This window comes from Heptranchias perlo, chromosome 10, assembly GCF_035084215.1.
Source record: "Heptranchias perlo isolate sHepPer1 chromosome 10, sHepPer1.hap1, whole genome shotgun sequence".
Lineage (NCBI taxonomy): Eukaryota > Metazoa > Chordata > Chondrichthyes > Hexanchiformes > Hexanchidae > Heptranchias > Heptranchias perlo.
This window is the reverse complement of record NC_090334.1, coordinates 14,212,213-14,228,712: the sequence shown is the minus strand read 5'-3', so window position 1 is coordinate 14,228,712 and position 16,500 is coordinate 14,212,213. Positions and strand designations below refer to the sequence as shown.

Genomic DNA, 16,500 nt, shown 5'->3' with positions numbered 1-16,500 from the left:
TGGAGGCAGTTGCTGAGGTAAGGTGGAGCCACACCATGGAGACTAGGATCTTAACAATGAAATTGCTGGGACACAGCCAGTGGAGCTTGGCTAGGAGGGCGTGAGCTGCAGTGTTATAATGAGGAGGGAGGTGAGCATCGGAGAAGTCTAGCCTGGGGCAGGGGGAGTTAGATTAGGGCTTGGGGTGCAGATGGGAGCAGAAAACGAAAACAGTTTTGGCGACTCTGCTCATCAGACCCAGTTGGGTTTGGGGACAGATGTCCCATTTCTCAGCTTGGAACATAACTGGCAAGTATAGGGGACTAAACAAAGTGCTTTTTGCAGATATGGAGACTCTATCCAACTGGTGTTGAGCTCTGTGCCATGCACGGGCAGTCACTTGCCCTTGCCCCAAACATTACGGTTTGAGTTTGTGCAAAAAAAATTTGCTTTTGAGCAGACTTGTTGAGTACAGATATCCTGATTCAGGCCGAAACAGCTTTCTCCTCGACAACGACAACTTGCATTTATATAGCACCTTTTAAAGTAGTAAAATGTTCCAAGGTGCTTCACAGGAGTATTATCAGACAAAATTGACACCGAGCCACATAAGGAGATATTAGAACAGGTGACCAAAACCCTAGTCAAAGTGGTAGGTCTTAAGGAGTGACTTGAAAGAGAGGGGAGAGGTTTAGGGAAGGAATTGCAGAGCTTAAGGCCTAGGCAGCTGGTGGAATGAAGGAAATTGGGAGTGCACAAAAGGCCAGAATTGGAGGAGTGTGGCAGTCTCGGAAAGTTATACGGCTGGAGGAGGTTACAGAGACAGGGAAGGGCGAGATCATGGAGGGATTTGAAAACATGGATGAAAATTCTAAAATTGAAGTTTTGCCCGACCGGGAGCCAATGTGGGTCAGCAAGCACAGGTGATGGGTGAGTAGGACTTGGTGTGAGTTAGGATATGGGTAGCAGAGTTTTGGCTGACTGCTACTATTGGCATATGAAGGCTGCTCCACTTGAAGTGAAGGGGTATTAAACCTGCATGAACACCGACCTGTATAAACGTTTCCCTCAAACAGGTGGATTCACACACCGTGCCATGGGACTTCTACATAAATCAGCAGCTCAAGATGCGGCTCGGTTCCCAGTTTAATAATTACTTCAGCCAGAATCTCAGCTGCTACCTGTATGAGAATGGATGTGTGACGGTGGATCAGGACAAGAACTGTACAACTCTACAGGTGAGATCCACAAATTTCATGGAGAGAACAACAGGATCTTTTTAATTGATGGTGCAGTGGTGGATAACTTGTTGATCCTCTGACTGTTATTACCCCCCGCACCACCTGCTTTCTTACAGGGAGGATTAGTGAAGAATGATCACTGCATGGTTCACGTACATTTCTTGGTAGCAGAGGCAGCCAATGTACTGTTCCTATAAGCAACTGGTGAAAAACATTACTCCAATGATTTAGTGGGTAAATGCGCTTCCTGGTGTGGTACTGAGTGAGATGGATAAGGAAGATCTCCAGTTTGATCCCTGGAGGGGAGAAGGGGGGGGGGTGACTGTGTTACTACATTATGGTTTATCACTGGTCAGCATTTTTGGAGGGTTTGCTTTCAAAATGCCCACAATATTAAACTGTGAAGTCGCTGGTATTTCCTGATTCCTTTTGTACAAATTATTTTATGGATGATTTAGTTGAAAGGGTTTAAATCATCTTGACTCGCTAGAAAATGTGCTTGAAAATGAAGTTCAATCTACAGCATTTGGGACCAAACTGTTTGTCTCTGCACTCCTAATAACTTGTTACCTTTGTTTTGTTTGTAGGGTCTGTCTCAAATTTTGAAATCTGTGTCAGAAGCACTGGTTGTGTTTCTGACGCTTGACTTACTGGCCCTAGTGGAACTGATGCACACAGCCGAGATTGTTCATGGGGGAATAGCGCCCAAAACACTCTTCCTTGTTGACTGGTTAGTTTAACATTCTTTTTTATGAAGGTTTGTGGCTGAGTAATGATGCCATTCTTGCATGAGCTTGGGATAGTTTTATGATCGGTTGGAGCATTGTTGGATCAAGGATTCTGAAGCCGGGGTTCAATTTTCAGGAAATCAGTGCTGAATTCTTCCCTCAGACTGTACAAGACCTACACCTGCCCAATCCTGGAATATGGCCAGCAAGTCGACCATAGATTGAGGTAACACACAATCCAGAACCAAGCAATAAAGGCAGCCACTTGCTGCCTACTCTTTATCTGCTCTACTTATCTACAATGGAAGAAAGGTTTCCTAGACTCTGGCAGAGGCCAGGACTAACCTAATATTGTCACTGCTGTTAGAAGGGCCAAACTCCAGCAAAAATAAAGAAACTTGCATTTCTATAACACATTTCACGACCTCAGGACGTCCCAAAGTGCTTTACAGCCAATGAAGTACTTTTGAAGTGTAGTCCACTGTTGTAATGTAGGAAACGCAGCAGCTGATTTGCACACAGCAAGGTCCCACAAACAGCAATGTGATAATGACCAGATAATTTTTTTCTTAGTGATGTTGGTTGAGGGATAAGTATTGGCCAATACACTGGGGATAACTCCCCTGCTCTTCTTTGAAATAGTGCCACGGGATCTTTTACCTGAGAGGGCAGACAGGGCCTCCGTTTAATGTATCATCCGAAAGACGGCACCTCCAACAGTGCAGCACTCCCTCAGTGCTGCATGGAGTGTCAGCGTAGATTTTTGCGCTCAAGTCTCTGAAGTGGATCTTGAACCCACAATCTTCTGACAACACTGCAGTGTCTCTGGGCCTTGACAACATTCAATTGCTGTGTGGATTTCGATGCCAATCAGAATTGACTTACAAATTCCAGAATATCCGGTATAAAAAGGGTAATAAACCATGGACCATCCATGGCAAGTTCCCAACTGACTAGCCAGTTCATCCAGCCCTGCTGCTCTTTTCTATTAAGAGCACACAAAGCCGATTTCGGCTACAGTTCCCTTCAGCTCCAGACGAAGGTAGCTATAGTTCAGACCAGCTTTGTGCTTTTAATTTGAGATGGGCAGGCCAGATGAAAGGAGCTCGTGGCCCAACTGCTGGACACTGCAGATCTAGACCAGCATGACCATGGGAAGGGTTATACTCAAAAAAAAAAAAAAAAATTACGCAGCTGCATGTATCTTGTACTGAATTCCTGATTGCCAGTGAGTGTTGTGGGTTTGTTGTACACCAGGATGGTTGTTTTAAAATGCAGCAAGCTTGAATATTATGGCCCACGTTTCCAACCTACCTCCTTTCTAATGAGTACACCAGGTTATTGGATACGCTTGAGTTTTACTCTATGTACCTTTTTTGGAGACTGGTCTGTTTAACCTGATTGTAATCTGCCTTCCCCTCTAGGCTTAATAATAGTGCCTCTGTGTGCCCCAACCGTGACTGTTTAGTAAAGCTCGTGGACTTCACTCACAGCTTGGACCTGAGGCTACAGTCTGACGTTGCCAAGTTTACAGGTTTTCCTACAGTGCATTCACTACACAATAAGGAGCTCCTGTTGGAGTGCAGTAGTGCCTACCAGGTAAGCAGCCACAAGGGACTAACCTAGCTCTGCACTATTCAAAACGGTTCACACTGTGCTACTGCAATTTAATTAGCACTGACCCGCACATAGCGATGGCACTCGACATCATGCTCAGTAAGGTTGTTATGGGTTTGTTATTGTGACGTGGAGTTGACCCTTTACTCTTTCAATTGATCATGGCTCATGATGGAATAAAGCTACACTTCACTAGCAGCCTCTCCCTTTCTCTAGGCTCGCCCACAAAGAACAGCTACAATGAGCAATTAGTTATCCAACCAAGGAGGGGAGGACATCGCAAGGTCTGGTGCTGTCCCTGTCTTGAAGTCCAACTTCCAGCAGAGGGGGATCATGTGCTGCTTTTCTCTCGTCCATTTCCCCCATCCTTCTTGCCCAGGGGCACACATGTTGCCCACAACTGAAATCAATTAATGGAGGACAGACAGGGGATTAAACCGGGGCCTTTTTGGTCTGCACCACTAAATACCACTGCATGTGCAGTATTTCAAAGTTTGTAAATGACATGAAACTCTGAAATGTAGTAAACAATGTGGAGGATAGTAACAGACTTCAGGAGGACATAGTCAGACTTGATGAAATAAGCAGACAGATGGCAGATGAAATTTAACGTTGAGAAGTGTGAAGTGATTCATTTTGGTAGGAAGAATGGGGAGAGGCAATATAAACTAATGGTGCAATTTTAAAGGAGGTAGAACAGAGACCTGGGGGTGTTTGTACACAAATCTTTGAAGGTGGCAGGACAAGTTGAGAAGGCTGTTTTTAATTTTTTTTTTAAAAAGCATACAGGATCCTGGGCTTTATAAAGAAAGGCATAAGAGTACAAAGGCAAGGAAGTTATGCTATATCTTTATAAAACACTGGTTAGGCATCAGCTGGAGTATTGTGTTCAATTCTGGGCATCACACTTTAGGAAGGATGTCAAGGCCTTAGAGAGGGTTTTACTAGAGATTTACTAGAATGGTACCAGGGATAAGGGACTTCAGTAATATGGAGAGACTTTTTTTAATTCATTCATGGGATGTGGGCATCGCTGGCGAGGCCATCATTTACTGCCCATCCCTAATTGCCCTTGAGAAGGTGGTGGTGAGCCGCCTTCTTGAACTGCTGCAGTCCGGGTGGTGAAGGTTCTCTCAGTGCTGTTAGGAAGGGAGTTCCAGGATTTTGTTGTTCTCCTTAGAGCAGAGAAAGTTAAGAGGATATTTAAGAGGTGCTCAAAACCATGAGGGATTTGAGAGAGTAAATAAGGAGAAACTGTTTCCTACGGTAGATGCCTGAAAGGGTGGTGGAAGCAGATTTAATAACTTTCAAAAGGGGATTGGATAAATACTTGAAGGGAGAAAAGTTAAAGGGCTATGGGGAAAAAGCAGGGGAGTGGGACTAATTTGATAGCTCTTTGAAAGACAGCACAATGGGCCAAATACCCTCCTGTTCTGCATCATACTATGAAATCCATCGGGGTGTGGCACTGGTTTAGAATGGCCATCACTTTTTTTTTAAAAAGACTATCTGGTAATTATCACATTGCTGTTTGTGGGACCTTGCTGTGCCCAAATTGGCTGCCAAGTTTCCTGCATTACAACAGTGACTATAGCCAATGAAGTACTTTTGAAGTACAAAGTGCCTTGGGAGGTCCTGAGGCCATGAAAGCTGTTATATAAATGGAAGTTCTTTCTTTGTCTAATGTAAACAATTCATAGTGTGCAATTCACAATGAAAATGTGATCCTGTTGTGTTCTGAAACACAAGTGGTTGGGTCAAGTTTTTACAGGAATGGAATTTCAATTTCAAAATTTCATCTTGCCAAATCCTTGAAGCATAATCAAGGTCGTCGCAAGTGGCTTATTGCATCTCACTGGATCTAGCTGAAGCTAAATTCTCTGAGTGCTGTACACCTGTGCTGGACAATTAACTGTTTCTTATCTAAGAGTAACTGGTTATTGGGCTGCATTTTGAGGATAAATTGTCTGAGTGACCATCTTGGAAATGCGTCTAAGCCTTGCAGTCTTTATTATGGTCTGTTGACCCCCAAACATGTTTACTAACCATTAACTATAAAAGTTAGTTTAAAATTCAGTCGACTCTCAATTAGAAGTTGAATGAAGTGGCTCACTGTTCGTTCCTTGGTCTGGGTCCATGGTGAACAGTGAGGTGCTGAGAGTTCTGTGCCCTGGGGCTAGACCAGTACTGTCCAATATGTTAGCCATGTGGCCAATTGGGAATCCAGATGTGGCTAATTGCATTTCTGTTTAGTAAATGAGCAATAGACACTGCCATTGGGCACGTGATCTCAATACACTCATCACATTCGCATGGTGTACGCATGTGAACTTTAACATTTCTGTGCACTTGGTAAATAAGACAAAAATCAGTATACAAGTATTTTTTGATTGTTGTGGCTGCTTTACTTCCTTGGTTATTGAATGGTAGATGTTTAAGTAAAGATACGCATGTGAAGTACATTTATCTCAATTGTGAGTGTACGTGAGGTGTATTCTAAAATTAGTGCATGTAACTAAAACAGTGTCGCCGTAGCCACACTTGTGACCAGTCAGCAATTTCTATTGGACAACACTGGGTTAGGGAGTGAGGTGAAAGCAGACATGGTTCCCATTCCTGTTTGTATTCCATGATCCCCTGGTGGAAAGTGTGTGTCAATGCTTTTGAACCCAATGGAGCTTGGCTATGACCCTCTATGATTGAATAACTTGTTGATACTAGCTGTCCAGGTTCTTATGTGAAGAATGGGCCTCTTGGGTAAGCTACCCCAGAGCTGCCAACAACCCAAGAATGAGATTGTATCTGCAACACACTGGTTTGGATGAATTAAAGCTGAACGTCTTTATATTAACCAGGAAAGGAAAGCATAGTTATTTATTTAAGAAAACCTTACCTTTGCAGCTCAATTCTAAATGCCCCCTTGGGAGGAAGATGAAAGTAGAGAGAAAGCTGGCAGCTTGTGTGAAGGAGGAGCCAAGCCACTGTTTACAGCTAACAAGCCCATGTCTGTGTGTGCTCTAACTTTGACCCTCATTGCTGACTGTTGCAGGTTGATCGTCTAGGAATTGCAAACACGGTGCATTTCTTGCTGTTTGGGAGACATCTAGATGTCTGCAAGGAGGGTTCACTGTGGATACTCAGCCCTACATCCTACAGGTACCTTCAATGGCATTACTTTTTTTTTGTGTTGTGCAATGTTCGTGCTGCATTTTCTAAAAATCCTTTCATTTCAGAAAATGTAAAATCAATGCACCTAGTTTCTGTGTTGATAAATGAGGTGAGAGCCAGCACTGTCGATAATGTAGTGACCTGTAAATTGCTTGAGCAGCTCTTGTCCATTCCATTTTAAACCTTTTGGTCCTAGCACATTAATACACCGCCCAATCATTACACCTGCGATTCCCATATATTGACCTTTTTTTGTTGAGAAGCATACGATTTGCCCATCCACCACTGGGCAGTGAACTGGCTTTCCTGTCTGGTATTGCATCTTTTGAACCAGATGCTAGAAGGTGAGAATCCACTCGCTCTCCCTTTGTGGAAGTGTTTAGTTGTTCTGCACCTCCTCAAACATATGGGTAAAATTCATGTTGGTACAAATATGCCACTCATGCCCCTTGCCCACCAAATGGCTGTGCCAAGCATGACCCTCTGAACTTTTTTCCCCCCTTTTAGATTAATTAATTTTTTGATGTGCCCTCTTTTCCACCCCCACATCACCAGGACTCTATATTTCACTTATGACATGCCTGGATCACCTGGCCCAAGTGGCCAAGGAGTTGGGACTAAGTGATCTGATCCCAGACATCTGCCAGTGCAACTGCCCTCATGCTGGGTGTATGAGAACCTTTGTGACTACTTGGCCAAAACAGAAGTGCTGGACCTGCCCTTGCCACCCTTGTAGCACAACAGAAATCAGGAACTCCACGCAATGAGGAGTTGAACCTGTATCCTTCCATCTCAACCACCTATGGTGTTGCTCGATGGTGCCCGAACTGAATTTAATGTACGACTGTCACTCCATTGATTTTTGGCCTATGGATGTAATTTGCATTTAGGTTAATGTTCTGTATGCAAATAATTGCAGTCCCTAGCAGTCCCTTAATGCAGGGTATCAGCCTTGGCTCAGTGGGTAGCCCTCTCGCCTTGAATCAGAAGATTGTGGGTTCAAATCCCACTCCAGAGACTTGTGCACATAATCCAGGCTGGCACTCCAGTATAGTACTGAGGGAGTGCTGCATTGTCGGAGCTGCCGTCTTTCGGATGAGACATTAAACCGAGACCCCCCCCCCCCCCCGTCTGCCTTCTCAGGCAAATGTATAAAGATCTATTTGAAGAGCAGGGGAGTTCTCCCTGGTGTCCTAGCCAATATTTATCCCTCAACCAAATCACTATGAAGTGATGCACTTCGGTAGGAAGAATGAGGAGAGGCAATATAAACTAGAGGACACAGGGTTTCAGGAACAGAGAGATCTGGGGGTATATGTGCACAAATTGTTGAAGGTGGCAGGGCAGGTTGAGAAAGTGCTTAAAAAAAGAATATGGGATCCTGGGCTTTATAAATGGAGGCATAGAGTACAAAAGTAAGGAAGTCATGATGAACCTTTATAAAACACTGGTTCGGCCACAACTGGAGTATTGTGTCCAGTTCTGGGCACCGCACTTTAGGAAAGATGTGAAGGCCTTAGAGAGGGTGCAGAAGAGATTTACTAGAATGATTCCATGGATGAGGGACTTCAGTTACATGGACAGACTGGAGAAGCTGGGGGTCTCCTTGGAACAGAGACGGTTGCAAGGAGATTTGATCGAGGTATTCAAAATCATGAAGGGTCTAGACAGAGTAGATAGAGAGAAACTGTTCCCATTGACAGAAGGGTCAAGGACCAGAGAACATAGATTTAAGGTGATTGGCAAAAGAACCAAAGGTGACATGAGGAAAAAGGTGACATGAGGAAAAACTTTTACACAGCAAGTGATCTGGAATGCACTGTCTGAGGAGTTGGTGGAGGCAGATTCAATCATGGCCTTCAAAAGGGAACTGGATAAGTACTTGAAAGGAAAAAATTTGCAGGGCTACGGGGAAAGGGCAGGAGTGTGAGACTAGCTGGATTGCTCTTGCATAGAGCCGGCACGGATTCGATGGACTGAATGGCCTCCTTCCGTGCTGTAACCTTTCTATGATTCTATTCTATTATCTGTTCCTTATCTGTTTGTGGGACCCTGCTGTCCTGCAAATTGGCTGCCTTTTTCCCTACATAAGTGACTACACTTCAAAAAGTACTTCATAGGATGTCCCAAAGCACTTTACAGCCAAAGGTTGTAAAAGGCACTAAATAAATGTAAGTCTGACTTTTTATACCTTTACAGAATGGAGTTGCTGTACAAGGAGTTATGGAGCAGTTTCTTTGAAAAGATTCTGAACGCGGGAGGTGCACCCACCGTATCCACACTGAGTGATCTGCGACAGACGATGAGAGAAGCCATTGAACCAGATTACATGGCTCTGTATACAGTCGCGTTTATGCAGAGCTTGACACTCTGATTGATTGGTTAGTGAATGAAAAACTATTTTTAAAACTACTGTTATACTTCAGGATTCTATGGTTTTTTTACTCCTGAATAAAGTTGCCATTAATTTTGATCGATCTTGTTAAGTTTTTTAAATTTTCTTATTGCTGTAGTGATTGTATCCACGATGACTAATAAAGATAAAAATGGACATCACAGCCGACCCTGATCCTTTCTTGACCCAACGTCCATACTCTTCCGGCAGGGGCTGCTAGATGGCGATCAAGAGCAGGAATCCTGGATTATTCCCCCAGCCCCTTTTCACTGCAATCAGTAACCTGGGGTGCTGAGTCCAATTGTTGCATCCCTCAACTGGAACTGAATGAGATCAACTAACTTGGCGCAGACTGAGGATTACACATGGGGCCCTTCCAGGCCTGTGTGGCTCAGCAGCTCACTAAGCCAGGGATACTCATTGAGTTACTGAACCATACTGCATCTTGCCCCTTTCCCCTTCACTCGGGGAATACAATGATCTATTGTGTACTGCACAATGCTTTTACAATTCTAGGATTTTGTTTTATCCTCACTAATGGGCCGGATCTTGCTGGAAAAATAACGGCACGTTAACAATGCACGCAGTTATTGATGTGTGAATCAGCCAGCGAGTTCAGGGGATTGAGTTACACTGTGAGTCGCGAATCTCCAGCACTCACTGGTTGATTTACGCCGCTCCGCCCTTTGCTTTGCACAAACAGCATCTCGCCCTTAGCCTCCGTTATTTTCAAGAACTTGCTGGATTTGCAAATTAATTGCCCATTAAACTCACCACAAAGTTAAGTCTAGTAATCAACAGTAAGTACCTTTTTAATGACATGCTAATTGTTAATGACTGTCAATCCACCTTTCTGGCCCAGAAATGGAACAATTTAAACTAGAGTCTCATTCCTTCAGGTGGTAAATTGTTCTAAAAGTTTTTAAATGTTTTCCTTTTTTCACTTTTCTCACTCCAATGTTTCTTTCCTTTTTTCTATTTCTCTTTCTGTACCTGATTCAACTCTAATTCAGCTTCCTTCTCTGTTGTTCCTGTTTCTTTTTCAATCCTTAAATCTCATTGCTTAAAGAGATACACCTTACCAGCTAGTTACGGCGCAGACTTTTGTCTGCACCTTTCAGCTCAAAACTTTAAAGGGGCATGAGCCCGCTGCCCCACTCCAAGATCCAGCCTGTTATAACTTTCTTTCCAAAGGTGTATTTAATTGGATATGTACACAAAAGGCAGCAGCAGGATTCCCTCGATAGTTCCGAGTATGTGTAGCACAGAGTCTGGTATTGAGTTATACAGGCTAGGAAGTTCAGGTTTGGCCCCTCTTTGCTAGTTAATCTCTGCTGGGATGTACAGAGGTCTGTTCCCACTCGCTGCTAGCGCATGACTCCCGCTGCAAAGTGGGTGTCTGATGAAGACAAGATCAGACTTGGCTGTGATGCCCTCTGTAGGCAAATATGGGCAAGCTACTGGCAGAATACGGACGCCCATAAATGTGTAGCGCAGCTTGGGCCTTCAAGAAAGGATGAATGTAGAAAATTGAGGGAGAGGGTAGCACTAACCTGCAACTTAATTTCAAGGGAAATATTTTCATCCCAAACTACAACAGCAAATCTGGAAGTTTTGTATAATCTGTTCATTTATGGATCATAAAATCCAAACAAATGTTAATAGTTGGTTGTGTTCAGAAGGGTGTAAAGGGCTGGAGAACGTTCATGGTACCTAAAGCTACTGCAGAATTGACACTAACACTCATCAATTTTATATAGAATTTACAACACAGTAACAGGCCATTTGACCCAACTGGTCCATGCCAGTGTTTATGCTCCACACAAGCTTCCCTCCCATCTTACTTCATCTAACCCTATATGCTGATCCTTCCATTCCTTTCTCCCTCATGTGTTCATCTAGCTTCTCCTTAAAAGCATCTATGCTATTTGCCTCAACCACTCCATGTGGTAGCAAGTTCCACATTCTAACCACTGAGTAAAAAAGTTTCTCCTGAATTCTTAGATTTATTAGTGACTATCTTATATTTATGGTCCCTAGTTTTGGCTTCTTGCCCCCTGTGTTTTCTCTTTCCCCCCTCCCCCCCCCCCCACCCCATTGAAAACCTCTGTCATAATTTTAATAACTTCTATCAAGTCACCTCAGTCTTCTCTGCTCCAAAGAAAAAATGCTCTAAAGACACTCACCTGACGAAGGAGAAAGCCTCCAAAAGCTTGTGATTTTCAAATAAAACTGTTGGACTATAACCTGGTGTTGTAAGATTCCTTACTAAAGAAAAAAGCCCCAGTCTGTTCCATCTTTCCTGATAGTTGTACCCTCTCCATTTTGGTATCATCTTTGTAAATCTTTTTTTGCACCTTCTCCAGTGCCTCTATATGGAGACCAGAACTGTACCCAGTACTCCCAAGTGTGGTCTACCCAAGGTTCTATACAAGTTTAACATAACATCTCTGCTTTTCAATTCTATTTTATTGAGGTGACTGTAACTGAACTATGCTGTTGTCTATATTGACTGACCACTTGTGACTCAGGTGAATTTCCAGAGGGGGTTAAAGGTTCTGCCGATGGAGTCTCTTGACTGCAAGGATCACTGCAGTATTGACGTCTGATACCACAGGGACACCAGCCTCCTATTTGGAAATGCTACAGGAATCGGTCGATCTTCCATTTACAAAGTGTTGTTAAGAGGATCTCCAGGGATGTTCCTAGGCTGCTTGGTTTCCACATATTGATCAAACGGGAATGGGCTTCCTGAATTGTAGTTTACTATGTGCTAACAACGTTGTCAATATTTAGGATTTTTGTTTGGCTATTTTTCCACATTGGATTAAAAAAAGAATGAATTTGCACCTTTTTATAAAGCTACAGTACTGAGACGGAGGGAAACTTGAAGTGTTAATGAGTTAAAAAGGTCTCCACAAAAACTGGGGTCATTAAGCTAAGCAATTCATCTCATCTCAGATGGGCATCAAATATTCACGCACTTTGGGGCGAGATCAATCCTATTGTGGGCACAGCATAAGGTGGCTGCAGTTTGATTGACAGACTTGCTGGCAAATCTCTGCACAAGGAAGATGTTGGGAGATAGCGTGTGGCTCAGGCAGTGCTCTAGAGTTTAGTATTTTATGCCGCAGGAGTGATGCTGACTGCACACATCGTTTGGCATTGGGTTCTGGTTCAATCCCAAAGATGATAAGTAAATGTAGAGCACACTTGATGGATGGATGGCTGAATGAAAACCAAGCCATCAGCTTCATCCACCCACCTCACCCCCCCAACCCCCACCACCAGAGGTTGAGTTGCTGAGCCATTCAAATTACAGAATGACACAGCGCAGAAGGAGGCCATTTGGCCCATTGGGAAGGTTTCCAGGTCTGATCTCTGCTCTGAGTTAGGCGATCACAACTGGTGGCAGTAAGGGTGGTGCAACTGGCCTCTTCATCACTGGGTTAGGGAGGGAACAATCCATCAGGGTTCCCACTCCTTCCTGCCCAGTGATTCTTGCTGGGAATTGCCTGCCAAGCTATACCTTCCACAGTTGGGCCTGCTGCATGTCAAGGAAGATCCTGCATGTAAACAGGAGCCACTTAGGTGAACTAACAGGGAGTGTCTGGCAGCTATGAAACTATCTGTGCGAGGAGTTAAAACCATACAGAGGGGTGTGGTGGGAGGGTAGAAATTCTATATAAAGCCTCCAAATTGATATTGGATGCAAAGACCAGGGTATGGTAGCATGATGGTTGTAATACTGGACTAGTACTCCAGAGGCCTGAACTAGTAATCCAGAGTAAGTTCAAATCCCAGCATAGCAGTTTGAGAATTAGAATTCATTTCTAAAAAATCTGGAAATAAAAAGCATTTATTAGTAAAAGCTGTCAGGGTGTCATAAAAACTCAGTAGTTCATTAATGCCCTTTACAGAAGGAAACACAAAATATGATTCCAGTCCCACACTAACATGGTGACTCTTAATTGCCCACTGAAGTGGCCTAACAAGCTCCTCAGGGTAACTAGGGATGGGCCTTAACACTTGCCTTGCCAGCGATGCCCATATCCTGAGAATGGACTAAAAAAAAAATCAGCATTGACTGGGCAGAGGCAGCTACGCTCTGGGATATCTGTTCAGATCAAGCCAGTTCTTCAAAAGGAAGGGCTGCAGTGTCTCTTCCATTCTCTGGAGTCTTCAGTTTAAGAACTGCACAGGGCACCAATGCAGGAAGCATAGCTTTGAAAGAGGAGCGTGTAATCAGCGTGTTCCGGGGGGGGGTGGGGAGTGGAGACTGCAGCTGTGGCACAGTCCTTCAAATACAAGAGTTCAGCAGGGTCTCTAACACAGAGAAAAGGAGAGGGAGCGTGGCGCACTGTGGGGGGCCCTCTTGGTAGCTTCATTTACAAAAGAAGAGACAAAAGGGGATTTGGTCTTTTTTTGGTCACTCGCGCTGCAGGAAGCCAGAAGGTGTCGCCTCAGACAATAAGCCTCATTTCTAAGCAGTGTTTGGATTCAGCCACTTTTCAAGCCCCCCCCCCCCCCCCCCCCCACATTTATAGCCAAGCTGCTGGTGTGAAAATTGTGTGTTGTTTTTATTAAATAAGTCAATAAGACCGGCCCCATTGTGCAGCACACCATCAAGGTTGGAGAGAAAATGGGAATATACCGTAGTACTAATTCAGTGACACCAGGCCTGCAAGTTGGAATAAGGAAGGGAAGACCAAAGGAGATAAGGAGTTTTTAAATAAAAAAATCACTCTCAGGATGTGGAAATCACTAGCAAAGCCAGCATTTATTGGCCATCCCCGGTCACCCTTGAGAAGGTGGTGTGAACCTTCCTCATGAACTGCTGCAGTCTGTGCGGTGATGGTGCTCCCACAGTGCTGTTAGGTCAGGTGTTCAGAATATTTGAGATCTGGGAATCAATCAGTCTTGAAGCAGGATGAAGAAAACGTAAGACTAGGAGGAACAAGAGGAAAGTATTGATAAATTAAAGAGAGAGAGAGACACACACACACAGGATGTAACTAATTTGCAGCCGCATCACATCACCTGGTTCAATATAAATGATGTAGTGAAGTAAAACTAATAATCCCAACTCTCAGTGGTGTGGTCAGTTTTTAAGTTATGGGCTGTGCTTTATGTCATCAATCTCCAAGGGAAAGAGACTAGCAGTGGACAAGATGAAACCCAATGTCCTTGGACTCATTCCTCAGAGGCCCTGGCCTTGATCATCATTTGAACTCACTTCCTTCTGTAAGTGAATTTAGATGATTTTCACTTGACTTGCTCAACAAAGTAGGCATGTTATTTGGGAGGGAGGCGAGTGAGGAATAGCCATCTGTCTCCCCCCACACACCCACCCACCACAAAGAAGGGATCCCTGAAAATGACTTTAAAAAAACCTACACTGAACCATTTAATAGTTTCATTGGTGTACATTAATCGGTTAAACATGCCTACTTGTGCCTGTGGGTCTAAGAGAATGAGTGCAATTTGAAGAGCCTTCCCGAACCAGCGCAATTGGCGGAATCTCCCAATTTCGACACGGGGGCCTGACCACTTTTGTGGGCGGGACCCGATTCAGGCGAATCGAATCTCGAACCAGCGAAAAGGGTCGCGGAAAACACGAGCCCACGTGATTCTGGGCATAACTCACTTGCGTTTAAAATTCCCCCGATCTTTTGCGGTGGTTTGGCCGATTCCACCTAGGATTATACTGATATTGTCGGCAGAAACACGCTGAAACTCAACTCCCCTATCTTTTGATCAGAATGACACTGATAACATTGGAGAAGGATGAACAGAACTTCAGAGCCGAAGGCATTGTAAGGATAGACACGTATAGATTATCAAATAGAATAAGCTCAGTCGTTATATAGAATTAACGAATACTGAGCTATTTCATTTGCGATTTCATTTCGAGGATTTCATTTTCACATCGTTCACCTGACGAAGGAGGAAGCCTCCGAAAGCTTGTGAATTTAAAATAAAATTGCTGGACTATAACTTGGTGTTGTAAAATTGTTTACAATTGTCAACCCCAGTCCATCACCGGCATCTCCACATCAATACTGAGCGAGGTTGAAACACACAAGAGAAAGACACACACACACACACACACACAGCTGAACAAGACGGGCTTATATCACAGAAGTGGGGGGGGGGGCGGGGGGATTGTGAAGAAAGAATTTTGATTGCCAGTGTAGATAAGGGAACAAGGTTCCTTTGCAATAAAGATTGGAAGCGATAAGACATCAAAAGCGGACATAAGAAAGGGTAACAACAACTGTGTCAACAGAACACACACGGGAAGTTAGTGATGATATCTGATGCACACACTTGCCCTCCCTAATGAAGCATACAAGAATACAACATTCTAAAGCTCAGAGTAAAATAAAAAGGGAACTCTTCAATCTACTCTTTCGGAGGAGCAAAGATGCTATCTCGTGGGGTATGCAAATATTATTGGTACCCATAGCTCATGTTTGATAAGATTCCTTTGAAGCGCCTCGGGACGTTTTACTACATTAACTGTGCTATATAAATGCAAGTTGTCATAAGGGATTATGTTTTATTATCTCATTGACATGATTTAATAAAGTGTATTAACCAGACAATTTCAGTGTTTCCCTACTGCTCGAACTTATATTAGAGTAAAGGATGTAAGACAATATCCTATAATACTCAATTAGAGCAATATTAGAGATACTGAGATACAAGACCAGGATGATCCCAGGCTCGATTTCCAGGATGACAACATCCTATATAAACCCAGGGGGAGGAGAGAGAGAGAGAGAGAGGGAAGGGAGAGTCAAAATAGGCTCTGAATAGAAGTTTCAGGGGAAAAGAAGATTGAGAAAATTAACCAATGAGGCCTACTCTGAGAAAATGAACTTTTAAAGAGGAAGGCGAGAGAACGATGAAGTAAAGAGTAAAGCCCAAAAAACTTAAGGTAACGATGATGGGAAAAGTTAGAAGAAAACTGTGGGGGGGTAAATTGAAGGAAAAAATGACACTGAAGAATTTTGTAAAAATCAGGCAACAGTTCAGAGAGAACTCCCTCCTGTTGGACCAGTTATGCCATTTTGTTTTTGGTCATTGAGGTATCTGACCACAGAATCCCATCACCATGATTGAGAGACTCCAAACCGAAGATTGAGTTTCCTTTTGCCTGATGTGGAGTGCACACCCTCTCCCTGTAGGAACACACTCTGTAGCAACACACCCCAGATCGCAAACGGCTGCCCCCACCCCACCCCCCGATGCATCAGTAGGTTACATATCCTGCCTAGTGCGGTACTGAGGCACACAAGACCAGGATGATCCCAGGTTCGATTTCCAGGATGTGCTAAGCAAGGGCTGTGCTAGAGATGCTTTGACT

The 16,500-nt window shown here is 43.8% G+C and overlaps 1 protein-coding gene across 1 annotated transcript in view; it reads left to right on the top strand.

Annotated features, from left to right (window-relative positions):
* Positions 1-9,280, top strand: part of bub1bb (BUB1 mitotic checkpoint serine/threonine kinase Bb) — a 74,722-nt gene extending 65,442 nt beyond the window's left edge. Inside the window, exons 21-25 of the mRNA XM_067991246.1 lie at positions 1,056-1,217; positions 1,808-1,950; positions 3,373-3,547; positions 6,615-6,721; positions 8,933-9,280. Of these exons, the coding sequence (XP_067847347.1) occupies positions 1,056-1,217; positions 1,808-1,950; positions 3,373-3,547; positions 6,615-6,721; positions 8,933-9,107 (762 nt within the window). The 3' untranslated portion in view covers positions 9,108-9,280. The remainder of the gene's footprint in view (positions 1-1,055; positions 1,218-1,807; positions 1,951-3,372; positions 3,548-6,614; positions 6,722-8,932) is intronic.
* The last annotated feature ends 7,220 nt before the right edge of the window (positions 9,281-16,500 follow it).